This window comes from Populus trichocarpa, chromosome 7 (assembly GCF_000002775.5).
Source record: "Populus trichocarpa isolate Nisqually-1 chromosome 7, P.trichocarpa_v4.1, whole genome shotgun sequence".
Classification (NCBI taxonomy): Eukaryota; Viridiplantae; Streptophyta; class Magnoliopsida; order Malpighiales; family Salicaceae; genus Populus; species Populus trichocarpa.
In genome coordinates this window covers 2,057,979-2,084,395 of record NC_037291.2, presented here as the reverse complement: position 1 = coordinate 2,084,395, position 26,417 = coordinate 2,057,979, and the positions used below count along the sequence as shown (strand labels likewise).

At 34.5% G+C, this 26,417-nt stretch overlaps 3 protein-coding genes and 1 non-coding gene across 5 annotated transcripts; 3 read left to right on the top strand and 1 right to left on the bottom strand.

Moving 5' to 3' along the window:
* The first annotated feature begins 244 nt into the window (after window positions 1–244).
* Window positions 245–5,169, top strand: LOC7473166 (U1 small nuclear ribonucleoprotein 70 kDa). Its single transcript, XM_002310185.4, has 10 exons — window positions 245–533; window positions 911–1,025; window positions 1,125–1,204; window positions 1,419–1,494; window positions 1,587–1,651; window positions 1,743–1,805; window positions 3,126–3,207; window positions 3,290–3,452; window positions 3,847–3,918; window positions 4,201–5,169. The coding sequence occupies exons 1-10, from the start codon at window positions 435–437 to the stop codon at window positions 4,877–4,879; spliced, it is 1,494 nt and encodes a 497-aa protein (XP_002310221.2). The 5' UTR covers window positions 245–434; the 3' UTR covers window positions 4,880–5,169.
* A 5,704-nt stretch (window positions 5,170–10,873) lies between these two features.
* LOC7473167 (sulfite exporter TauE/SafE family protein 3) lies at window positions 10,874–14,852 on the top strand. Its single transcript, XM_002310186.4, has 12 exons — window positions 10,874–11,284; window positions 11,391–11,550; window positions 11,634–11,834; window positions 12,088–12,152; window positions 12,235–12,274; window positions 12,714–12,775; window positions 12,866–12,952; window positions 13,140–13,190; window positions 13,592–13,813; window positions 14,038–14,131; window positions 14,235–14,375; window positions 14,492–14,852. Exons 1-12 carry the CDS (start codon window positions 11,057–11,059, stop codon window positions 14,572–14,574), a joined length of 1,434 nt encoding a protein of 477 aa, XP_002310222.2. The 5' UTR covers window positions 10,874–11,056; the 3' UTR covers window positions 14,575–14,852.
* A 3,905-nt stretch (window positions 14,853–18,757) lies between these two features.
* LOC7473168 (ATP-dependent DNA helicase DDM1) lies at window positions 18,758–26,033 on the top strand. Of its 2 annotated transcripts, none has more exons than XM_002310187.3 (16): window positions 18,758–18,891; window positions 19,116–19,186; window positions 19,373–19,636; window positions 19,746–19,829; window positions 20,348–20,694; window positions 20,787–20,976; window positions 21,655–21,830; window positions 22,668–22,737; window positions 22,828–23,017; window positions 23,657–23,752; window positions 23,837–23,931; window positions 24,006–24,125; window positions 24,519–24,638; window positions 24,733–24,831; window positions 24,909–25,019; window positions 25,413–26,033. In XM_002310187.3, exons 2-16 carry the CDS (start codon window positions 19,124–19,126, stop codon window positions 25,650–25,652), a joined length of 2,265 nt encoding a protein of 754 aa, XP_002310223.2. In that variant the 5' UTR covers window positions 18,758–18,891; window positions 19,116–19,123; the 3' UTR covers window positions 25,653–26,033. The 2 variants fall into 2 exon arrangements, with proteins under 2 accessions (XP_002310223.2, XP_052310749.1); XM_052454789.1 differs by having other exon boundaries at window positions 18,809–18,891; window positions 19,137–19,186.
* Window positions 26,034–26,345: 312 nt separating this feature from the next.
* Window positions 26,346–26,417, bottom strand: TRNAE-UUC (transfer RNA glutamic acid (anticodon UUC)). The gene has a single exon. It is a non-coding gene; the product is annotated as a tRNA-Glu (tRNA).

The window sequence follows — 26,417 nt, the reverse complement described above, 5'->3', positions numbered from 1 at the left end:
GATTTAATAAGATTTATTAATTTTTTATAAATATACTAGACTAGAATTCTCCATTATAATTATTCAAGAAAATATTTAATCTCAATTAATACGTCAACTTAAAAATTCTTTTATTGTCGGGGAAAAAAAACATTCGAGAAGTAATTTCTTAAAAAAAAAAACAGCAAACGCTGCGTAGAAACGGCACCGTATGCATTGACCAAACAAACACACAACTCGGCTATATAATACAAAAGGTATCCAAACATTTCTCCAGTCTTTCTTGCTGCCGCTTCCGGGTTCTAATCGGACTTCCAAAACCCGATCCAAATAAATTGTATATCCAAATCGATGCTCGTTATTATTAATTTATTCTTGCTCTCTTGTTAAAACTTCGATTTCTCTATAAAATCACGAAAACCCTAGTTAGCTGGTGCAGCTTCGATCCCGCCACCATGGGAGATTACAACGATGCCTTCATGCGCAACCCGAACGCCGCCGTTCGTGGCAGCGCTAAAGGACAGAACCGTGCCAACGTTCTCCAGCTCAAACTGGTCCGATTCTATTCAAGCTTTTTTGTTTGTTTTTTCAAGTTGATTTTAATTTAAGATTTAAAGATTTTTTTAGGTTTTTTTTTCTATAATGACTCGATTGGTTTTATTAGTTTTTGAACTTTTGAAATTTGTTAAATTTTTCTTTGGATTTTTCCTTATTTGTAGTTTCGATTATAAATTTTAATTTTAGGGTTTAGGATCGTTAATTGTGTCACGTTTTGGTATTGATTTAGCTCTAATAAACTATGAGAACTTTTTACTTTGTGGCACTTTTTACTTTTCGATTTTTGATGGGTTTTTGCTAAAGAGTGGTGAAATTTATCGAGTTGTGAGATTTTTTAATATTAGGAGTGAACTGGATGTGCTGGCTTTTGCAGATTGGGCAAAGTCACCCGACGGGTTTAACAGCAAATCTTTTGAAGCTCTTTGAGCCTCGACCTCCTCTGGAATTTAAACCCCCACCTGAGAAGAGAAAATGCCCGCCATATTTAGGTATCTGTTTATTGTATATTATTGTTGCAAGGGTTTCCTTTTGTTGGATGTTTAGTTATTGATGTTAGGAGTTTTGTTTCATGCCTCATTTTTTTTCAGGTATGGCTCAGTTTGTGAGTCACTTTGCGGAGCCTGGAGATCCGGAGTATGCTCCTCCTATCAAGGAAGCTGAAACTCCTGTAGGGTTATCTACTTGCTATACCTGTTCACTTATCTTTTTTTTTTTGTGGTTTCTATTTAAGATTCTTTAGTTTCTGTTAAACATGTTAATTTCTTTAAGGTTTATGCAAGCTCTGTGATTGTTTCTTGTGGCTTGTGGTTTGTTTTTTGTTTTTCCTAAGCAGTTTTGTTTTATGTTCTATAACTTTGTGGGTGCATTTTCCATGGCTCCAGGCAGAAAGAAAGGCTAGGATTCATGCGGCACGACTAGAGAAGGGTGCAGAAAAGGCTGCCGAGGAGCTCCAAAAATGTTAGATTATCTTCTTTGCTAGTAGTAATTCCATTGTTAAGATTTGATCTATGCAGGTTTTAACATTTTTTGGATCCTTGTTGTTTTTGCAGATGATCCTACTAACGATCCAAATGTGTCGGGAGATCCATACAAGACATTGTTCGTTGCTAGGCTTGTAAGTATTTTGTATCATCCTTTATAAATTTCAAGGTTTATGATTTACTTTCTGCACTGGTGTCTTAGTTTTTGTTGTTTTGTTGTTGCAGAGTTATGAGACTACCGAGAGTAGAATTAAAAGGGAGTTTGAATCTTATGGACCAATAAAACGGGTAGGTATTTTTGAGTATACCCAAGCAGGTTTGGTAAGAGGTTATGCAACAACTTTCTCCTTAACATGCCATGCAAAAAATCTGTATATTCTTTCCAAAAATATATGTTTTAAAAGTTTGTGGATTATGTTTTTGATTTCAATAATTTTAAATGAACAAAAAAAAATGTCTGTGAATGAAAAAAGTTCTCCCATGTGCTCCTTTGTGTAGCTGATTTAATTTGTTTGTTGAACTATAAATCAGTGTTAACCTTTTCCTTACTTTTCAACTGAACTTGAATGTAGTGATGCATCATAGTTTCACTTGTTTGGTAACTGTAGTTAGGAATCTGTGGCACATCTTTTGTTCCACATCTATTGCAATAAAGAAAGCTAGAACACCATCTCATTGTTGGAGTACGCAAATTGGAAATAATAGCACAGGTATCACTGCCTATTTTCTGGTAATGACATAGGTTTGTTCTGCTGATCCCTTGACAATTCTACTTGCAATGTAGTTGGGTTTAGAAATCATTAATGGAACAGTTATTGTTCCAGGTTCTAGATATTGTTTTAGTTTAAAGTTCATCTAAGAGAGCCCTGGTAAGGTTGTTCCAGTTTCTAGGCATTGTTTTAGTATTAAAGTTCTTCATACAAAGAGATCCCTGGTAAGGGGGCTTTTCACATCATTCTACAAATGGAAAATTCTCTCTCCCAATTTTCTTATTGTCCAATTCCAAAGATCTTGCCGGCAAAGCTGGATTTAAGTTGAGCAGAGCATTGATGCACTGTGCCTTTTGGCCTTTTTTTCGAGCAACAAAAGGAGACTGGCATCTGTTCTTTTTCCTGAACTGGGTAAAACATGTTGGGAGTATTAGCATCTCTTTCTTTCTATTGGAATCTTTCATAATACATTCCATTGCTGCTAAAAAATTTATTTTTGGCTTTAGAGGCTTCTCAAAACATATCAGCAATTGAGAAGATGCTCTGGTATTTCCTATTTTATCTATAACTATTTTTTTAATTTAAAACAATTTATTCCCTGGTAAGGGGATGCTAGTCTGTTCAAGAATTGGTAAATTTGCCTCAATATATCAGTTTTTCTGCAACTCTAGCACTGGTGGTGATGCATCTCGCGATTTGAAGCCCTATGATTAAAAGGTGAGCACGGCCAATTAGGCATAATGCCTGCCTGCCGTGCCATTTAGGATTTACTGCTTTTAACTTTTTGTAGAGCTATCACTTGGTTATGGAAAATAAACAGTAAAGATATGATGGATATTGTTTGGAGGTCTGACTCTATAGTGGCATTTTATTTATTCTTCTGCTTTGAGAATTGCAGGTTCGCATGGTAGCTGATAAAGTGACAAATAAACCTAGAGGATATGCTTTCATCGAATACATGCATACACGAGACATGAAAGGTTTGATATGTTGTTTTGCACTGTTTATTGAATATGCATTCCATGTCATGTGGTTCTAACTGCTGCTTGTCAACATGACCAGGTGCCTATAAGCAAGCTGATGGGCGGAAGCTTGATGGAAGAAGGGTACTAGTCGATGTTGAACGAGGTAGGACTGTCCCAAATTGGCGACCTCGCAGACTTGGTGGTGGACTTGGAACTACCAGAGTTGGGGGTGAAGAAGTTAATCAGAAGCATTCTGGGAGGTAATTTCCCTGATCTCAACTATTTTACATCTTGGCTTTATATTTTTGTCTTTCTATCACCAAATATTGTTAATTAAATGTCTTTCCTGTTGTGCTTATTGATGACTAATGATGGCAATTGTTTAAAATAAAATTTCAATGCAAGGAATTATTTAAGTTCTGCTTGAGCCAGGGCTATATAGTTATATTTAGTTATCATGTGCATTGGGATAGTCTATTTTTGACATGCTTTGCTTATTTTGTTTATGACACTTTTTTAGCTTCTTCTGTTCACCTTGTGGGTTTTTGATAACTTAAAATAATGCTAAACTTCAAAAGCTGAATGCTTCTGGTCTTCTTGGAGTTAATGATTGTTACTTTGGACAATCCAACATGTTTTCCTTTCCTTTCTCAGAGAGGTTCAGCAATCAGGAGGATCCTCTCGGTCTGAGGAGCCAAGGACACGAGAAGATCGGCAAACTGAACGGTATGACCCTTAAAAGTTTTCCACACTTTCTAATTCTGTTACATAACTTGTTGTATGAAAGAGGATTAACAAAAGAGTACAATTCTCGTGTTGGTATAATATGTTTTCCATGTTGTGGTGATGGTTGGATGAGGAAGCTCAAATGATGTTTATCACACTGTTGTTTTTACCTGAAAATAACAGTGATTATATGGAGGACATGTGGAACATCACAAGGGCATTCATGAGTATTTTACATATTTGCAAGTTATATGTTTGATTTATTTGGATGATGTATCCCAGGGACAGGGAAGTGTCTCGTGAAAGGGGAAGGGACAAGGAAAGAGACAGGGAGAAGTCACGTGAGCGCTCCCATGACAAGCCACGGGATCGTGACCACAGAGAAGATAGGCATCATAGAGATCGTGAAAGAGAGAGAGACCGAGACAAGGAGAGAGAACGAGGCCGTGATCGTGACCGTGATAGGACACGTGATCGAGGTCGGGACCGTGGTCGGGACTATGAGCGTGATCGAGAGAGAGACCGTGGTCGGGATCGTGATCGCACTCGGGACAGGGAGAGGGATTATGAAGTCAGTGACCCTGACCGTGGGCGTTCCCATGATAGGGATGAGTCAAAACATGAGAGGGATCGACTCGGTGAAAGGGACTATGATCATGCTGAGCCAGAGGATGATCGTGGCTGGTATGAACAACCTGAGCAGGGGCAAAGGCTGCCAGATGCAGAAAATGACCCGCGTTATGATCACTATGAGCATCATAGAAGCAGGGGACCATACGATCCCATGGATGTTCAAGGTGACCAGGACCGCTATGATCAATATCCAGACCGTGATCATGATCGGTATGATCAAATGGAGGATGATGATTACCACTATGATCGTGGAACATCCGAGTCACGTGAAAAGGAGCGTGAATATAGAAGATCAGAGAGGTCAGTTTCCCGGGATTATGACAACTGAGAATGTGGTCTGGCTGAAGGTCTGTCGTGCCATTACTGGGGGAGGTTTCATCAAGGTCTCTAGAAACCTTTCTATCTCACAAACTGAAGTCGTTTGTTTTCTCCCTTATTTGGTTTTAACTGTATGAGTGTGTTTGTTCGACTTTCCGAGTAGTTTGCTGTCTCTGCTATCTGGTATCGCTGATGGATTTGCATTATCATGTGCTAGTTTTTGGACAGAAGTAACTTTCTTGTTTGGTTAGTTTTGTGCCTGCATCTGAAATGAATCAAGGATATTTGCACTTGTTTTAATCTGTGTTTCAAATGTGCAGATTAGCCGGAACATCTGTATCCTGGTTATGATCACATTTTGTATTTCAGTTCTCAAGCCTGTGAAGGTCAAGCTCTTGCAGTGAGCTAGATAGATGGCTATTTCTTGCTGTTAACGACTCTGCAGTTCATAGACTCTTTAGGTTGGATTTTTTACTATAGTAATGGGTACTGGAAACTGCACATTGGCTGGATTCTGAAATGAATCAATTACCTTTTTATAAATCAGTTCGATACCAATGGCTGGGTCCGTTAGCCAGCAACATTCCCTCAAATCTATGATCAAGTCATTTTTTATTTTTATTTTTATTTTTATTTTTATTTTTGACTTAAGAAAAGGAACGTGTGTCAGAATTCTACACGTCCTAATTTTAGAAAAAGAAAAAATTAAAACAAAAAAATTATTAAAAATTGTGGTAATTTTTTGTTTATTTACATTTGGAGAGAATATTTTAATTTATTTTAAAATTTCAAAAAGAGTAAAAAGAATTGTTATTTTATTTATTTATCTAATGTTGGATTGTTTTATCTTTATTTATTTACCTATGGAAAATATATTTTCTTTCATTTTTATTTGTTTGGAAAAAATCTTTTACTTTAGTTTAAAGGTCAAATAGATGATTCATTTTTTTTCTAGTTAATTTTTAATGTTATCTTAAAAGCACAATGAAGAACCTTATAAAATAAATAAATTTTCTATATATATAAAAAAAAAGACTAGCTAGAACACAAAATCAAAACTTTCATTACAAATTAAATCAGAAATCATGTCTATGAAAAACTATATATTTACAACCATCAAGTTTATCTCATCAATATAGCGATCACCTTATCCCTTATTGAACATTATCAGATCATCTTATGATTTGCAAGGCTTAAATAATCACTATAATATATATTAGCTAATTAATTTATGGTAACAAGAGTGTGTGTGTGTGTGTTTTCTTGAGTGAAAAAATTGGGAAAAAAATTAAGCAATAAATAAATAGAAAATTAGCAAAAAATATATATTTTTAATGTTTTTTTTTTTTGAAATAGGAAACAATAAAAATATGACATGTGTCCCTCTATTTTTTAAAAGTCTAAACTAACGGATTATTAGCTTTGACCATGGACAGAGTAATTATTGGTTTGCTTATCAAATCAAAACGCAAATGTCGCATACGTCTTTAATGTCATTAAACCTAATGTCGCATACGTCTTTAATGTCATTAAACCTCAGTGTTTTTATTTTTAATATCTATTTCAGTTTTTACCTAACTGTCCATTAATTTTAATAATTTATTAACAGATGGATCAAGATTTATCATTTTCTAAAACAATTTTTTGTCGGCCTAGATCCTACAGGGTCTAAAAACTGGTTTGGGCTGAGGCATCATGCTTGGATCATTGGCACCAAGCGCATGTCTCGATGTATATTGAGCTTTGTTGTTTGACCGAGATCAGTTTTTTTAAGTCTAGACTTGTAGTCTAGATACAACACTTAACTCCTTAAGGTTTTTTACTAATTCAAACTTTTTAGTCTGGATCCTCCTTCAGTTATACTATTTGATATACAAGAATCTCTCATGTCCTATATAGTTTTATATTATTAATACATATATAAGAAATATTTATTTTTTATTAATGTTTATATAATCAATGTTTATTTCTCATTAATGCATGCGTAAGAGATATTTATTTTTCATTAATGTTGTTAGATGAAATGACTTTTCAACCCCCACATTCAAGAAAAAAACAGAATTCAAGAGTTATAAATACATTTGAACCATTCATGTAAAAGATTCATAATTTTATCATTCTCAACATATACATTTGGGATTGGTGTTATGATTAGATTGTCTTAGTATGGGATTCTTTTAGTTGCGAAAAAAAATATTGACTTTGGATGACACTTGATTTTGTTAAAAATAGTTTCATTTTATTTTCATTGAATTAAAAATGAAGGGACTAGAATTGGAAGTGAGGATAAAACAAAGGAGCTTCTTTTTACTAAAAAGAAAAACTGTATGGAACGAGAGGATGATAGAAAAAAAAGAAAGAGAAATAACAAAGAAAACACAGCCACCAGAGCCAAGTTGGATCGCCGTAGTTAACATGCGCCTTGTTAGTGGAACGACATTGGTGCGATGAATCCACTTGCACCAAAGAAGGTCGGTTTTTAAAGGTTGCATGAGGTCACAAACACTACTTAAACCATAATGGTATCTCCCATATGTTGGGGCGTGAACTATACATGCTAGACTTTTTCCCTCTCCTTCGTTGGTTTAAATCCATGAATCTATAATATCTTTTCAATTAAGCCCCGCATTGTATCCTATACAACTCATTAGTTTAGTCTCCAATATCATCTCACTTGAGACCAAATAAGACCCAAATAGAAAGATAACAAGTAAAAGAAAACAAAAGAAACAACTTGACAACCGAGTTAATGCATTGTGGTCATCTTGATGATCTAGGTTGCAAATCTTACAATTAACCTGAACTGACTAGTGTTGCTCCGATTTATCATTATCACAACATTAAAAAAATATAAATTTACTTTTTTTTGTTAAATTATATTTTCACTAGATATCCAGGTTATCTTTTTATCCTTCAAATTAAATGGGTCATGAAATAAAAACTCCCTTGCATTTTGATTTAATAAATTTATCCATGACCTTTTCTCGGTTCAATAAAATAACACCGTGTTAGTTTTTTTTTTTAATTTGTTGTGGTCAGTGAAAATACAAAATATATTTTTTGTCATTAAAAAAAAAAAGTTACTCCATCTCACAGCGTAGCATAACATGTAGCGACTGACTAGCAATAGTCTAATTGATTTGAAATTCGACAAAGATGACACATGTTAAAAGATAATTAAATCCAATAATTGGTTGGTTCAATATCACAATAAACAAAAAGTGATAGCTTAATGTAGTCTATACATCTACAAGTCACATTGTTTTGATCCAGCAATGGAGCTTGAACGATTGATTGGGAGGCGAAACATGCATAGTTTTAAAATCCGACCCGACCTGGCGGGTCGATCCGGAGCTGGAACTGGACCGGGTTGAAGAAAAAACAAGGAAAGAAAAAACCCGGTGTGACCCGGTCAAAAACCCGGTTGCAACCCGTTGACTTTTGTTTTTTTATTTACTAAAACGACGTCGTTTTGATTTAAAAAAAAAAAAAGAGAATTGACCTGGGCGACCCGGTCAAAACCCGGAACCCGGGTCTTGGACCGGAACGGCCACCAAACCGGGTCTAAAAACTATGATAAAAACAAGAACAAAGTAAAAAAGAAATAGGGCCATAAGTGTAATAGGCAAGCTTTTACTGGGATTAAATTGGAGTAAAATTAACATAAAGATATGACATCGCACCGCCTTCGGTTGCGTGTGTATCCCAAAAGGTGCCACCATGGTTGATTATAAAACAAGTTGATTCGATGTAAAAGTTCGACAATGAAGTTAGGCGAATGAGTTTTAAGCAGCGTGTGGGATGCAGATAAAAATACTGCTTAATGTTAAAAATAAATTTTAAAAAATAAAAAATATATTATTTTAATATATTTCTATATAAAAAATATTTTAAAAAATAATTATTACCGCTTTCTATAATACTAAACGTTACTCTAGAGGAAGAAAAAATACAGCATCATTTACACAATTTATTTTTAAAAAAATCTAATGATATTGTTTTGAAAAAATAAAATATTAAGTTATCCAAAGTCAATTAAGTTTCTTTAGATGAACTACATGGTCAATTCAAAAAGAACATGCACATGTTAAGTGTAGTGACACTTATAATTTAAAGTATTTTGTATATAAAAATATATTAAAATAATATTTTTTTAAAATTTTTAATATTAACCTATTAAAATAATTTAAAAATATAAAAAATTAAAAAAACACGGTTTAATCCGCTTCGTCACATACTGTCACGTGCCAAGTTTCAAAACGCTAATTTGGGTTGGTTGAAGAGAGGATATATTTCTATATATAACAATAACAAATCCTAATAATCCATCCATCAAAAACTAGATCGTGCTTGCTAAACCTACATCGTTTGTCCCCACGCTTTTAAAAAATTTCTCGTATGCATTGATCCATAAACAAAATAAGACTACATACATTAAACCAATAAATCATCACATAATGCCTCTTATTATAAATTGAAAAATTAATAATGGCCTATAAAAAAAAAAGATTTCCAATATTTACCCTCTTGGACCTTGTCAGCAATACCCCTTTTATTAAATCAATGCAACAGTACAAAAATCTTGGGTAAATAAACCGATCACCATATATAGGTAGTTTGGCGTCACAGTAATCACTTTCAGCTTTTCGAACAACTGGTTTTTCATGGTTGCCGTCGTGTATTAGTGATTGCTGCTTTCTATCCCTTTTCAACTTATATGCAATATTGTAAACTTGGCTTGAGAGAGAGAGATGTCCCATGATTTTGTTTGGAAGTGCGAGGGATAAGATTTGGTGAAGGAAAAGCCAAGAAGCATCCATGAGCCATGAAACTTCTTGGTGCTTTGTCAAATTAATGGCTTGTGGTGGCTGTTGCATGCCGTCCGTTCTGCTACTGGCTTGAGTTTAGTCTCTCTCTTTTTGTTTCTTGCAACTTACACTAGAGCTCAAAAAAATTCCGTACTGCTTTGTTTTGAACTTTTTGCTGGTTCTGAGAAATTTCTTAGGAATCCCGTTTACATGTTTTTTCCTGCCTTCATGTCTGATGTTATAAGGCTAGAGACAACGAAGGAAAATATGTGATTTGTACAAGGTTATTGAGTATCAATCATCAAAGATAAACACTTGTCATGGAAGGGACATGATCAGAGATTAGAGTAATTCTAGGAATTGGACATCACATGGCTATGAATTCCGAACCGGTTTAAAAAATCGATTCGGGATTTAACGATTCAAGACTTAAACTAGTTTAAATTTAAAAAAAAATAGAAAAAATACTAGCTGACTTGGTCAAAAATCTAAGTTGATGTAGTTAAGATTTGTTAATTTTTTTAAAAAAAATAGATCAAAACAATATAATTTTATTTTTTAAAAAAAATTAAGGTAGATTTTCTTAAATTTATAATTTAGTTTTTGCCCCGATTTACCGAATCGAATTTTATAACCATGATTTGGGCATAATTAAACACCGTAGCAACCCTTTTAGAGTTTTGAACTCAACATCATTTGCCGTTCCTATGTTTTAACTTCAGCTTCCACGAAATTGCATGGCACAGAAAATGTTTGTAATGCAAATAATTCAGTCCCCGAGAATAAGCTGCTTTGACCTTGTGCACAGGATAGTATGCGCCATTAGACGAATGTACAATTCATGTTCCGAGAATAGAGTCGACACATAAGATTCGATCCAGCAAGAAGTTTTCTTGCTTTCAAATCATATTTTTTCTGTAATTTGAAAAGGGAATCCAACTACTGCATGAAGATAAATTCATGAAAGAGGCCAAAGGAGTACGATGAATTTCAAAGATAAAACAAATTGAGATTTACTTTTCTCCCTTCTGGGAATTTTAATAGATAGGTTTACTAAATTATGGTGAAAGCAGGGAAATGAATAAATATAAAGAAAACCATTTGAGTTTTTTTTTTTAAAATAATAATAAATAAATGCAATCAATATTAGTGGACCACAGAGAGGGAAAAAAGGGAGAGTATATATGTAGACATTAGGTAGGTACTCAAGAGGTGCACTCTTCATTTGTTTCAAAGCTTCCTCAACTGTGTGTTACTGTTTTCATAGCAGAGAAACACACGAAATTTAGCAACCAAATCCAGAAAACACACTGATTGTTTTGAAATAAAGTCATAAACACTCTCTTTCTTTAGGGTTCCTCTTTCTTGGACTTCCCTAGATGGCTAGAATTATGGTGAGCCAGAGAGCTTTAGCAACAACAGCAGTGCTAACATGTTTGATATTTCTGGTTCAAGTCTTAATGACCAACATGGCCAGCGCAGAGAGACTGCTGAAAGATAAAGAAGCAGAAACCTTGGTTAAGAAAGAAATGAGCCCTGGCTATATAGTAAAAATGATTCATTTTTTATTTCAGGGTGGGAAGTCTTCTTATGAGCCTGTTTGGCCTGTGAGTTATCATTGAATCGTTACGTTTTTTTTGGTAGTCAAACATTATTATCATATTCTATATGCTATGATGCTTTGTTTTGACAGTAGAGACTTTGGTTGTGCAGGACATGAAGTTTGATTGGAGAGTTGTGGTAGGAACAATAGTAGGATTCTTTGGGGCAGCTCTGGGTAGCGTTGGAGGAGTTGGAGGCGGTGGAATTTTTGTACCGATGCTCACCTTGATCATCGGTTTCGATCCGAAATCTTCCACTGCCATTTCCAAGTGTAAGTAAATAGACATCTGCTATTTCCAACTCTATCAATGCTCAGTAATAAGTATGTTAATAATTCTGATTTCGTGATTGTAGGTATGATTATGGGTGCAGCAGGAGCAACTGTATATTACAACCTGAGACTTAGGCACCCAACACTGGACATGCCCATAATAGACTATGACCTGGCTTTGCTCTTTCAGCCTATGCTCATGCTTGGAATCAGCATTGGAGTTGCCTTCAATGTCATGTTTGCTGATTGGATGGTTACCGTTCTGCTTATTATCCTCTTCATAGGTAAAGCAAATATTGAAGGAAGCATCTTCACATTAATCAATCTCCATGATAGGTTTCATTTCAGAAAGAAGAATTAGAACACAACGCAGAATGCATGCCCATTCCATTTGCAATTCAGGGCTGTTAGCGTTTGATTACTTCTTAACTAATCCCATACATTAAAAAGAATGAAACTTTCCTGTTAACAAGGTGATGTTTATTTCTTCTGATATATGAAACCGATGCAAGCCACCATAAAAACTGCTTATTTCAGGTACTTCTACTAAAGCTTTATTCAAAGGGATAGATACATGGAAGAAAGAGAGTGTGATGAAAAAGGTAAAGTTTTCTACTTACTAATTCTTGAGCTTATAATGGCTTTTTTTTTTCTGGCTAATTTGAGATTCTCATTGACACTCAGGAAGCAGCCAAGCAGCTAGAATCAGAGTCCAAACCAGGAGGTTAGCGCCTGTGCTTTCCCCTCCATGTAAAGATTCATATTATGGAAAGATAATAGTCTTAATAGGATTATAAAACAGATAGAAGCTGATGTTCATTGTTGAAAGTCCACTTAATCAGAGTCATAGCACATTGGAAGAAAACATATGACAATCAGTCAACAATGGATTTGAATAACTTTCTCTTAAGACCATATAGTCTCTTATATTGTATGCCAACTTATTATTAGATCAACAGCCTATTATCCAAGAAACTGCAATTTGTACCAGAAGTTATCATTTAATCTTAGAGTCTTATATCCATTCTAAAGAAAAAGGTAAATTCCTCCTTCAAATAACAGTATAATATCAGGGCAGTAAATCGCATAGTCCTACTGAGAAAAATGTCTTTGAAGAAATGTACACATGAAAAGAGTTTGAGTAAAAATTGATTAATATGCAGACGGTGCTGAAGAAGAATACCAGCCACTTCCAAGTGGTCCAGTTGTTCTACATGACGATGAGGTGAGATCAAGAATGTCACCTTTTTTGTAACAGCAATGCTGTCTCTAGAAGTCTAAATTTCATTATTCTTCTGTTTGTTCTCACAATCAGGTACCTCTACGGGAAAACATTCGCTGGAAAGAGTTAGCTCTGCTTGTCTATGTCTGGGTGGCCTTTCTTGTTGTTCAAATTGTTCAGGTGAACTATTATACTCCATTCTGAGGCCATATATCGAATTTCAGTTAGTCTTTCCTAGGCCTTAGAAGAGTTTCAAGCAATCATAATTCTGTACTGCTAGGACAATCTTAAAGAGTTGTAACCTTGGATATTAAATTTATGCAGTAAAGATTTACTAAATATGTTATCTTTATGAATCTCTATGCAGACAAATGTTCCAACCTGCTCAGTCATGTACTGGATCCTGAACTCATTGCAGGTAAAATGAAAATATGAATAATCTTTTAAAGAGAATTGCCTTTGACATTCGCAAACAAGCACACACAAGATGATCCAACAATAGCTTAAATGGCGTTCAAATGGAATAATCCTAGTCTATATGGCTATAGAAAATCCAAAACTAGATTTAGCTTCTTACCTTGAGCCTATAGGCAATCCAAGGAGAACCAAGAATTCATCTATTTACAATTAATCCATGAAATGAAATGGATTAGAAATACTGCAACACTACTGATAATCTGCTATCTTTGATTGATTTCCATATAATGTTGAGGCACATATCCGCACATATAAGTTTGAGGATCCCTTGTTGGAAACATACTGTGTGTTGCGCTTCTGGGGAGTAGAAGCAGTTGAACATGATAGTTTGACTTTATACAGGTACCAATTGCTGCCTCAGTTACGCTTTTCGAAGCCATATGCTTGTGCAAGGGGACCAGAGTGATAGCATCCAAAGGGAAGGAAATCACAAATTGGAAGTTACACCAGGTTCTACTCTACTGTTCATGTGGAATAATAGCTGGAATAGTAGGTGGACTGCTTGGGCTAGGAGGCGGCTTCATCTTGGGACCTCTTTTCCTTGAATTAGGAATTCCTCCTCAGGTAATGTACTTAACCTCCTTCATGCATCTACAATATCACTAAAAATCCAGAATCCAGTAAAGGCAGAGGAAAGAAACGGTCACAAGCATATTGAGGCACACATACTATTAGTGGTCAAACTATGATGTTAGATTTTTGTTACAATCTGCCCTGCTATGCACCAATGAAGTGATCATTCGAAGAGCCTCAAGATTCATCAGAGATTCTCGTTGCCTTTTTTGCAGGTAGCAAGTGCAACATCAACTTTTGCAATGGCATTCTCATCTTCAATGTCAGTAGTAGAGTATTACCTCCTCAATCGTTTCCCGGTCCCATATGGTATGTAGCAGCAGTGTACATGGATATCAACTCTGCAGCAGTAATAGTTGTCACCAATCACCCAGCTAACCTTCTGCGTCTGTTTTCTGCTTCTTTGCTGCAGCTGCTTACTTTGTTTTAGTTGCAACAATTGCTGCCTTTGCTGGTCAGCATGTGATCAGAAGGATAATTGCAATTCTTGGAAGAGCATCAATAATCATCTTCATACTGGCTTTGACAATTTTTGTGAGCGCAATCAGCCTAGGTGCTCAAATCTCCTCTTCATTTCAAGATTTAGAGGGAACCCTGTGATTCATGTTTTTTTCCTACCCTATAAAAAAAGGCAAGATGCTAATATTCACTATGACTATTTTGCTGCAGGTGGAGTTGGCATTGCAAACATGGTTGAGAAGCTGGAGAATGACGAGTACATGGGGTTTGAAAATCTTTGCTATCAATCTTAGCTACTTTCTGTAGCAGAATAGCAGTGGGATTTCTCGGCAGCGTCACACCGGCAATCAGCTCCACGTTGTCTTCAATTTCTACATTTATTATTTTCAAGTAAAAATTATTATGGGTTTATATACATGTCACGGGACATTTATTTAGAGTGACATGTATTTTTTTGTTGTACAACTTCTCAGCTAAAACTTTATGATGTTATTATCTTGCGCAAGTCCAGAAGCCCGTGAAACTCTAATAATTTGATTTGAAGTTTTGTTTTTGAAGGGAGAAATAATTTTTTTATATAAAAAAAAATTGAACAATTTATTTATTTATTTATATGCATGACCATACTATTCTTCCCTGCATATTCTTCCAATTTTATTAGAAGCCATGCCAAAAATTTGGAAGCTAATGAAACTCTAATATTCTAATTTGAAGTTTGGAGCTGGAAGGGGAATAAAAAGAGGAAAAAATTTTAAACCATTTTTCAAATAAAAATAAATACAATATTAATATTTTCTACAATGTTATTAAAATTAATTTAGAGTCTATTTGAGATTATGATAGTGTTAGCGGTTCAAAATGTTTTTCGTTTAGAAATATATCAAGATAAATTTTTTTTATTTTTTAAAAATTATTTTTGATATCAACATATTAAAAAGATCTAAAAATATAAAAAAATTATTTTAAATAAAAAAATTTAAAAAATTTAAAAATATGGTTTCACAGCATTCTCGGTGTAGTGATTCGATGATTTAATTCGGTTTGAGTTGGCAAAGTTAAACTAGAATGTTTCCACGATTATCCATAATCTAATTAAAAATGATGTCTTTCTCGTAGATAAAAGTTTAGTAATATCCACTTTCAAAACTATGTCTGTCACATGCCTATTTAATATATTTTAACATTGCAATGCTGTCGGATTGCACATATCCCGTAATTTCTCCCATGATGTCCACTTTCAAAGCAATTGCACTTTTTTTCTCGGCGGCAACTGCACTCTAATGCTTTTGGCATGAAACGACAAGATTTTTACCCACATCGTCTGCACGACAAAAGTTTTTGAATTAATTATAACTTAATCCCTGTAGTTCATTGGAATTAATTAATTAGTATATATATTATTAAAAATGATTAGATGGTCCTCTAGTGATTCTAGTCAGCATTGGCAATTCTCAATCTATTAGGTTTTTATTTTTTTCAAAATACATTCTTTCCGGATAAAATATTCCTTTCTCACCTACTTAGCTTTTAGCATTTCCATTTCAAAGAAAGAGGAAAATGGAATCCGTGAAAGGACTGATTAAAAAAATAGAAGGATAACCATTTAGGTGGTGGCTCAGTGGTAAGAGTTTGGGACCAAGAGGTTTGCTTCTTCTGTGGTCTCAGGTTCAAGCCATGTGGTTGCTCATATGATGGTTACTGGAGACTTACATGGTCGTTAACTTCAGGACCCGTGGAATTAGTCGAGGTACGCGCAAGCTGGCCCGGACATCCACGTTAAACTTAAAAAAAAAATAGAAGGTTTAAATAATATTTTTAAAATTATAAGGATTGGTTAATAAATTTTGTTTGATAATTAACGTTATTTATTTTTCAATTTAGATACAGTAAAGATAAAAATATGTTCCATCTCTAGTGAATTACACATTCTCAAATAAAATACTAGTTTTCTTCTCATTCTCACACTATGCTACGGGTTAGACTAAAAAAATCATGTGGAGTGTTAGACTGGTGGTGCAAATGACATGTTGTCTCCTACTAACCAGCTTATAATACGATAACTACTATGGTGGACCTGGTTGTTGAAAAATTATAGAATAGAATTTTTTTAATTAAAAATCTAATTTTTTATTAATTCTTACTAAAAAAAATTAATAAACACCATAAAAGTTTTTATAAATCACCTAGCAACCTCAAAATATATCAAAATCACCCAACAAAATCAAAATCAATCAAACCCAAAAAAATAAAAACAAAACTCGATTTTTTTTCCAAATATATTTATAGAAAACCCCACTATTTTTAATTTTTTCTCGTCAAATGAAACTCGTTAATGTTAAACTTGACTATTTTTGTTTATTTAGTTTTTGTTAATATAAAATTTAAATTTTAAATTTAAATTATTTCTTAGTAGGGTTGGGGTTCTGTCATTATACTATTTAGCAGAATGAGGTGTTTAGAAATGAGTTTCAACTTATATTTTATTAAAATTTTAATTTTAGTTATTTTAGGTTGTGATATGTTAATATTAAAAATAAATTTTAAAAACTAAAAATAAAATTATTTTAATATTTTTTCAAATAAAAAATATTTTAAAAAATAAATATTACCACCTTATCAAACAACCTTCAAAACACACAGAGTCATCCACTGGCTCTAGCAGTCCTAGTGAAAGGAAAATTGAAAATTTTGCGATGGTGTGCCACGTCACAACAAATACAAGGGATCAAATTAAACTCTTCCATAAAGAGTGGACCTTGAAAAGCATTACTACGCTGACATATGCAAAGACAAATGGATTTTACTATGGGAATAAACTCTATAAATTTAAAATAAAACAAAGGATTTGATTGGATAAGTGTATTAATTTGACTCTGCTCTCAGATATCAAGGACTTAATTGGTCTTTTTCAAACCATCAATGCGACAAGACCGGTCCATCAAACCACAAGTGGTTCGTGCGCTGTAATGAAAGCATTAGGAATCAGGAGATGTTTTCTTATTTCTGGATAGCAAAATGGGATCCAGAGAGAAAACGTGCTGTTCCCAGAAAAGTAAGCATGGAACAAAGCGTGCATGTTCCTCCAGTCATCCTATAGGCCACAGCCCCGTCCTTAAAAAGAATAATTAAATAAATTTATTTTATCACATCAGCTTAATAAATACAAGACATATATAACAAGGTAAAAATTACTGTTTTTGTTGATGAACCTTGTTTTTATTAACCGAATCTATAAAAATATATATAATTTACGTATGATGTAATTGCTTAGCCTATAGCACTAAAAGAAATGAGATTTCTTGATGCTTTGCAGTTCATATATCACTGAAGCATCTTAATATATATTTTTTAATCTTTTGGTAATGAATCCAAGTTTTAGATTAGTCAGTTAAAAGATATTAGTTTTAAAAATGCTTTTGAAAAAAATTAATTTTTTTATTTTTTTATTTTAAATTAATTTTTTACTCGGAAGGCTCTATTTATTTGTTTATTTAATTTTTATGGAATTAAATAAAAATTAATTTTTATGGAATGATGTAATTTTGATAAAATAAAAATTTTATTTTTTTTACTCGGAAGGCTCTATTTATTTGTTTATTTATGTGGTGTGATTTGTGTCTTGCTTTAACCATTTATTAAAAGTGTTTAACTAATTATTACACCGCTGTTATGTATTGATCTCACTAAAAACTCTATATTGAAACCCTGATTAAGAAAATGTTATATTTTGTACACATTTTAAATGTATGTTTGAGATTATGATGTATGATGTTTTTTAAATTAATTTTTCACTTCAAAAATATATTAAAAAAATATATTTTTTAATATTAGCACATCAAAAATTTCAGGAAACACTAAAAAAACAATTCAATGCCTTTTAATGCCAAACACAGTTTCATAAAGCACCAAAAAGCACTTTCAAATGCGTTTTCAAACATATTTTAAATATATATTTTCAAATCATAATTATAAAAATTACTACAATAATATTTAATAATTTTTAAAAGTATTTTTTATTTGAAAATGTATTAAAATAATTTTTTAATTTAAAAAAAAACATATTAAAACTATAAAAATATTAAAAATAATTAATTTAATATTTTTTCAGTTGATTTTTTTTTTAAAACATATAAAAAACAAAAGTTATCGAACTCCCTACACTGCAAAAAACAATTGTCTGACCTAACCCGATACAGGAGATTTTTATTTTTGCGGTTGAAACCTGTTTCATGATTTGTTGAATTATTTTTTGCTTCATTTTTTTTATATTTTTAAAACTATTTTAAAATACTAATATTAATAATAATAATAATAATAATAAAAACTATTTTCATGCATGTATGAAAGAACTACTACCGCCTTTACAGACATTACCCTAACCACATAGGGTCTCGAGGTAATTATGCGTACATCTTTGAGCATATTTTAAACTCATTTCCCGCCCATTGCACCTCGAAGAAGACAATAAAAGTAAATAATAAATACATCATTTTTATTTATTTATTTACTAAAAACACTTTATTTGCTGTTGCAAATTCAGAACTTCCCATCCTCTCTGCTCTTCTGCCCTCCGGTCCGGTTCCTGCAATTTTCACTCAGAAACACCCACAGTAAGCACCGGTTTCCTTTTCGTTTTACAGTTCGTACTCTTAAATCACTTTAAAATCTTTGATTTGTTCAATTGATCTCGGTAATTCCATTTTTTTCACTGCCCTAGTTTTTTTTTTTCTTTTAATCAACCAGCTCATTTATTATTTCTGAGCTCCTGCTGTGTGAAAGCAACAAATTTGTGCCCTTTTTAAGGTGATGTTTTTGTGCTGGTTTGTTTTTTCAGGGCTTGAAATGGGGAGCGAAGTGGAAAATGAAGCTCCTGCTGACTCTCCTACTTCGGTTCTTGAAGATGAGGTATTATTTAGATCTCTAGATGAATTTTTTTTCTTGAGAAATTATTGTAAATTTTTATTTTATTTGTCTGTTTGGTTCCTGAGAAAATGAAGGATTTTAGTAGAAATGAAGAGCGAAAAGTACTTGAAAATGACCTTTTTTTTAATGATTTTATGTTTCTGTTCTTTTTTTTTTAATATCATGAAGGAGAAATGCAAGATCAAAGAGGAAGTGAAATTGGAGGAAGTGATATTTGTAGAAGCAAAAAATGGGGACTCGTCTCTCATATCAAAATCTATGGCAGAGGAAGAAGAGAAACTATTGAATTCTCGGATAAAAGAGGTGCAAGAAACAGTGCCGGAGGAGGCAGCTCGCTTGAATGAGAGTCAATATACGAGATTGGATGACCTCTTAACTCAAACTCAGCTCTATTCGGAGTTCTTGCTGGAACAGATGGATCAAATCACAACTGTATCTTCTCAAATGCCTTTTTTTTAATGAATTTTGTTTGGTTGGTGGTTGTTTTCCTTTCTATTTATTTATTTTTTTGCTTTACTTATGATTTAAACTGCATTGCTAGAATGGAGTGGAGCAAGAGGATGAGCCTGCGAAGCAAAGTAGAGGTCGGGGATCAAAAAGAAAAGCTGCTGCACTATACAATTCTGTAATCTTCGAACTTTCTCCATGTTTTCCTTTATATCAATATTAGTATTTTGCATATAAGGTTAGGGATGGCTGCTGTGGGTGGCATTGTTTTATTCTATAAAATTTAATGTTAAGTTAATTTATTGGGACTTGACTAGTTGCAGATCATGGCAATTCTAACAGTCAGTTGGGAAGTAGGTGGTTTATTCAGCTAACAGAAGGAAGTAAACTAATTTTCAATAATTTTTTCATCGTATATATTCCATGGTTAGTTCTTAATGCAATAGAGCTGTTAATAGGAAAAATTGCTATAAAGGAACATTTAGCCCACCTGCCAGAGATAATTGTAAATGATGAAAATACGAAAATGTAAGAGAACTGATTAAAAAAGGTGAATGTATAAATAAACCTGGTGGAATTTTGGTGCCTGACCTCTTAAATCTTCTTGTATCTAATGATAGTGTATGTTTTCTCTGTAAAACGATACCATTTTAAGACTGCCTTAAAAACTTACAACCTGCCATAACTTTTCTTCAGAGGAAAGCCAAGAGAGCAGTTACTGCAATGCTTACAAGGTCTAAGGAAGTTGAAAACGCTGAGGATGCAAATTTGACTGAAGAAGAAAGAGTTGAGAAAGAGCAGAGAGAACTTGTACCTTTGTTGACTGGTGGCAGGTTGAAGTCCTATCAGATTAAAGGTGTGAAATGGTTGATCTCTCTTTGGCAAAATGGGCTTAATGGGATCCTTGCCGATCAAATGGGACTTGGAAAGACTATCCAAACAATTGGTTTCCTAGCACACTTAATAGGGAATGGCTTAAATGGGCCTTATTTGGTTATTGCCCCTCTTTCCACTCTCTCAAATTGGGTGAATGAGATTTCAAGGTAAAATTTTAACTTGATTTTTCATGTAAACTGCCCACCTTGATCTTTTAATCCACACTTCTATCTGATTCTCTGTAAACTCCCTTTAATAGGTTTGTTCCTTCCATGGATGCAATTATATACCATGGTAACAAGAAACAGAGGGATGAGATAAGGAGGAAGCACATGCCCAGATCAATTGGCCCCAAATTTCCAATTATTGTTACTTCCTATGAGATTGCATTATCTGACGCGAAAAAGCACTTGAGGCATTACCCATGGAAGTATCTTGTGGTTGATGAGGTGAGTGTTTCAACAAGGTAGTTTGTAGGTTAGGCAGGTACTCTTTCCCTTCCAAACAAAGAATATTCACCTAAGGGTGGTCATATGCACTTCATTGTTTTCTGCTATACTACAAGTGGTTCAACTATTTCAGTGTTGTTTGTATTTATCAAGATCAACCACACTGTACGCAAGACTTTCTTATATATGCGAGAAAACACTCAGGATCTCAAGTGCCTGGAATTCTAAAAGTTGCTTTCCTTTGTTGGTCTTTTCTGGTACACTTTTAGATTTGTCATCACTTTATACATTTTTGTTAGGAACCTGAAAATAACAGGTGTCATTTGTTTGTTTTTGGATTTATGAAGTTTAGACTTGCCATGCAGGTTTGCAACCATGGTCTTTTGGATCTTGCAATTGCACAAAGCTCTAATATTTTGAGCTAACTGACTAAGCACTACTATCTTGTTAGTTTTTATATTTTTTTTATTACTCTGTTAATAATTTATACTGCAATTTGAAAACACAAGCTTTCTAGTCCATGCTTGTGTTTGAACATAGGATTCAAGATACCTTTGCATTTGTTTGTGCCTTTTGCACTTTTAATAATCCGGACCCTTCTTCTTTCACATGCCAATATTTAATTTGCAGGACTAGTGATTTACCTAACTATTCTAAACTGTAACTTTCTTACTGAAGGGGCACCGGCTGAAAAATTCAAAATGCAAATTGCTGAAGGAGTTGAAATACTTATGTGTGGACAATAAGCTCATATTAACTGGGACACCCCTGCAAAACAATTTGGCTGAGCTTTGGTCATTGCTGAATTTCATTTTGCCTGATATTTTCCAATCTCATGAAGAATTTGAGTCGTGGTCAGTATGCTTTGTCTTGTGGTTTTTTTTACTGTGCAGTCCTGGTAACCTTTCAACTTCATTTGTTTTTCAAATTTGCCCATGTATTTTCCAGTGATTATGGCATCGTAAATTTAATCATGTAGTTTTGCTGCAATGCTAGACATTACTGCCTTATGCATTTCAACATATATTTAGCCAGGGAAAAAAAATCTGATCTGTTCTCTGGTTTCATATGTTACTTGGCAGTCTAGGGTGAACTATTTTGTTTTTTCTGCATTCATGACAAGAAAAATATAAACATTTGTTTGTCTTAAGTATGGTCAGTGAAGGTGCCACCAGTTTGTTGGGATGGGTTGGCTTATTATAGTTGATTAAAGTTTTGTTTCATTGGTAAGAAAACACCACTTGAACATTTTCTTCTTTGCAAACATAAAAGCTTCCCATTTGTTGGTCCTTTCTGTTGTGCCCCTATGTTCACAAATGAAATCTCTGTTCATTTGTCTACTGACGTAGGTTTTGAGCCAAATCTTCTAAATTCATGTGCATGTTATTTGTTTTTTTCCTTCTCAATTCTCATGGCTCGTTATATCACCTTTAGGACATTTGTTCAAGCCTATTTTTTTTTTTAAAAAAAAAAACACCAGTAGATGTTGCATATGATGCTGGATTGAACCAAGAGAATCCAATAAAACTTGGTTAAGCCTTTTTTTTTTGTTTTTGTGCAATCTGCATGGCCCCAATTAGCTTAAATCTTGATTTGTTCAAGAGAAAGAAGAAAGTGCATAGCCTATTGTGATGATACTTACTGCTTTTGCCTGAGCTTTTATAGCTAACAACGTGTTTTTTCTTTCTCAGGTTTGATCTGTCAGGAAAGTGCAGTAATGAAGCAATGAAGGAAGAAGTAGAAGAAAGGCGAAGGGCTCAGGTATGCACCCTTCCTACTGATGTAATTGTACTTTTTTACGAAACAGTCTAAATGGCATGGTATCAACACTGGGTTTTCAATCAACCTCAGGTTGTAGTCAAACTCCATGCAATATTGCGCCCATTTCTCCTTCGGAGATTGAAGAATGATGTGGAGCAGATGCTCCCCCGGAAAAAGGAGATTATTTTATATGCTACTCTGACCGAGCATCAGAAGAAATTCCAGGATCATTTAATTAATAAGACCCTGGAGGGCTATTTGCGAGAGAAGATGGATACAGGTATTAGATTATTTTCAATCGATTTTTTATTGATATTAAATCAGGCTTGAAATGAAGAAAAGAGGCTGTATTTCCTGTGATTTTTTTTCTGGACATTCTGGTGTTTTTTCTGGCTGATGTTGGGCACTGGTGCTGCTGGCTATCAAAGTATGACAGCTCCAAGTGAGAATTTCAGGATACTTGCTGTTTATCAATTAGCTGTACGGATCTTTATGCCTATTTGATGTCGCAGGAAAATGGTGAATCTAGAACCTGAATAGTTGATTGAAGTTAAAAATGGACATTATCTACTTTTGGATCACAGTATTGTCCATTTCTCCCTATTTTGGTTGTGGGTCCTTGACTTAATCCTGGCTATGGTTTTTCCTATGATTTGTGAAGCACTGGTCCATTAATGTTCATGTTATAATTAATTTTTCTTCTTGAACAGAAGCTCAATCAAAATATCACGTGGCCATACTCTTTGTTTGCTTAATCTTATGTAGTTCTCTTTTAGACTATTCTACCTGATAGCAAAAAGAAGTGATTTTTTCTTTAGCCATACTTCATGTCTTGCATTGTAAGCAAGCACTGGTCTAATAGAATACATAGCCACACAACACATTTTCCTGTTTTGACTTGTGGCTTTTGATATTGCAGGACGTGGTATGAAAGGAAGGCTTACCAATTTGATGGTTCAACTTCGAAAAAATTGCTACCACCCCGACCTCTTAGAGTCTGCCTTTGATGGATCATGTATCTGCCTTACAGCACATTTAACTACTGTAATGTAAATTTGTGGCTTGCCAGATTCACTAATGCCTTTGATATTCGGGACAGATTTCTATCCACCCGTGGAACAGATAGTTGAGCAGTGCGGCAAATTCCGATTGCTGGACAAATTGTTGAATCGATTGTTTGCGCTGAAGCACAAAGTATGATGCACAAGTTTTTACCCTTTCTAGTTTATTTTAGCTACATGCTCATCTCCCGCTGGCTTTGTAAACAGGTTCTGATTTTCTCTCAGTGGACTAAAGTTTTGGACATAATGGATTACTATTTTAGTGAGAAAGGATTTGAAGTTTGTAGAATTGATGGCAGTGTGAATTTGGACGAAAGGAAGAGACAGGTTTGTTATGCCTTGCTTTGATTTTCAGCTTTGAGGTTTAAACATGTAAGAAAGGTTGCTCACTATTGATGAATATTGAATCTGTTTCCAATTTTGGATTTGCAACTGTCTGAGTCAATTGGTACAGCTAGACCAATCATACATAATCTCACTTATGCCTGGTGTCTGCTTTTCATCAAAGCCTTTCTGCTTGTTTTGATTATGCACTTTTGAAAGCTTCTTTCAAGATCTTGGAGACGCAATGTACTCCTGTTTCCACTATCTGTCTTTAATAATCAGGCTCACATCTTGGCTAATTTTATTGTCACTTTGTTTCTTTTCCAGTCAACGTATCCGAGGATTAAGGTGTGTTATTATTCTAGTCTTGACAAGCCTTTGTTTTATGTTGAACAGATTGAGGAATTCAATGATGAGAACAGCCAGTATAGGGTATTTCTTCTCAGCACAAGAGCTGGTGGACTGGGTATAAACCTCACTTCAGCTGATACCTGTATACTGTACGACAGTGATTGGGTATTTTCTTGATCTTGTGTTCCATCTTCCACCCTCAATCTACTAAAACTCTTGATGTTTCGTGCTATTTCATTGATATACTTCTGTATTTCAGAACCCTCAAATGGATCTGCAAGCCATGGATAGATGTCATCGAATTGGGCAAACCAAGCCTGTTCATGTTTACAGGCTTGCAACAGCTCAGTCAATCGAGGTATCTCAATATTGATCTTTGTTATCATTTAATGCTTTGTTTGGTTGTTAGATCATTGACAAATCATATGCTTACAGGGTCGTATTTTGAAAAGGGCTTTTAGTAAGTTGAAGCTTGAGCACGTGGTCATTGGGAAGGGGCAGTTTCATCTAGAGCAAACCAAGTCTAAGGGCACGGAAGTCATGGAGGTTTTTTTTATCTTCTTTGTTTATTTTCACCTCTTCTATCACTTAGCCTTTACAGGTAGCCATGGCATCTTTCTTTCTTGGCTCATTGTCAATTCAGCAGGGGCTGGCACCTCAGCTAGAGTTTAGAAAGATCTGATTTTTACAACTCATTTATTTCTCTCTTTTTGAACATCCTTTTAATCTGGTGTTAAATGGTGAAACAGTGACCTTTGGCAATACCCAGATGGCTGTTAATACGTTGACCCACCGCAGCATGTTAAAAAACTGAAAATTCTGTGTGATGCAATAGTGCAAATTTTGATTTATTGTTGACCGAGCACCTGTGGTTAGCTAATGCTGGATGTGACTCAATTATGACTAGCACATCTTGTTTCATTTCCTTTGTGCTTTCAGGAAGAGGATATACTGGCGCTACTTCGAGATGAAGAAACTGCAGAAGACAAGTTGATACAGACAGATATCAGTGATGAAGATTTAGAGAGGATCTTGGATCGGAGTGATTTGGTTGTAGGCTCATCAGATGATGACACAGAAAGTATTGCTGCTACTGGTTCATTTCCCCTGAAAGGGCCTGGTTGGGAGGTGGTAATACCAAATGCAAATGGAGGCATGCTCTCTACCCTTTACAGCTAGCGGTTTGCTTTGTAGGATGCGGTGCAGACGTGCCCATGATATCTGGACGTCTTGCTTTTTGTGGGGTGACTTGGAATTTGCCCTAGTTATCCTTGAGCAGCATGTTGCTCTCGGATGGGTCTCTTTCATTTTGGGAACACTTGGAAAGAGGCTATTTTTGTAATGTCTCATTATCAGACAGATGTATCCTCCTCGTCTTCTGATTCGATTTCAGAAGCTCAAAACAAGTGATGCATCTGTCCTCTAATTATGTCATCATCTTACTTTATATGAATGGTGATTATGTAGGATGCAACGTGAACTTGCAAGTCGCAAAATTAACTGTAAAAAGCATATGAATGCTGCAAATAGTAATGGCATAATTTGATCTCTTGTTTCTAATTTCATGGACTGAACATTTGAGAGCGAACCAGCCATGAGAGGGTCCGGTCCAGCTACTGGAAGATACCAATTACGATTTTCAAAGTGCCATTTTAGGTGCCTTAATTAGTTACGAAGTTCCTCGAGGAAAGATTTCACTAAAAAATGCTGATTCTGAGCTTCGGCTGGACCATTGCCTATTGGTGAATCGAATTTGAGATTAATTAGAAGTTGTTCTAGGACTTTTCCTCTAGAATCCTAGATAGCAACAAATATCCAAGCAAGCTGAGGTAAATCAGTAAAAGGCGCCATTACAGATGTAACTAAAAATAATTCCGTTGCCGGGAATCGAACCCGGGTCTCCTGGGTGAAAGCCAGATATCCTAACCGCTGGACGACAACGGA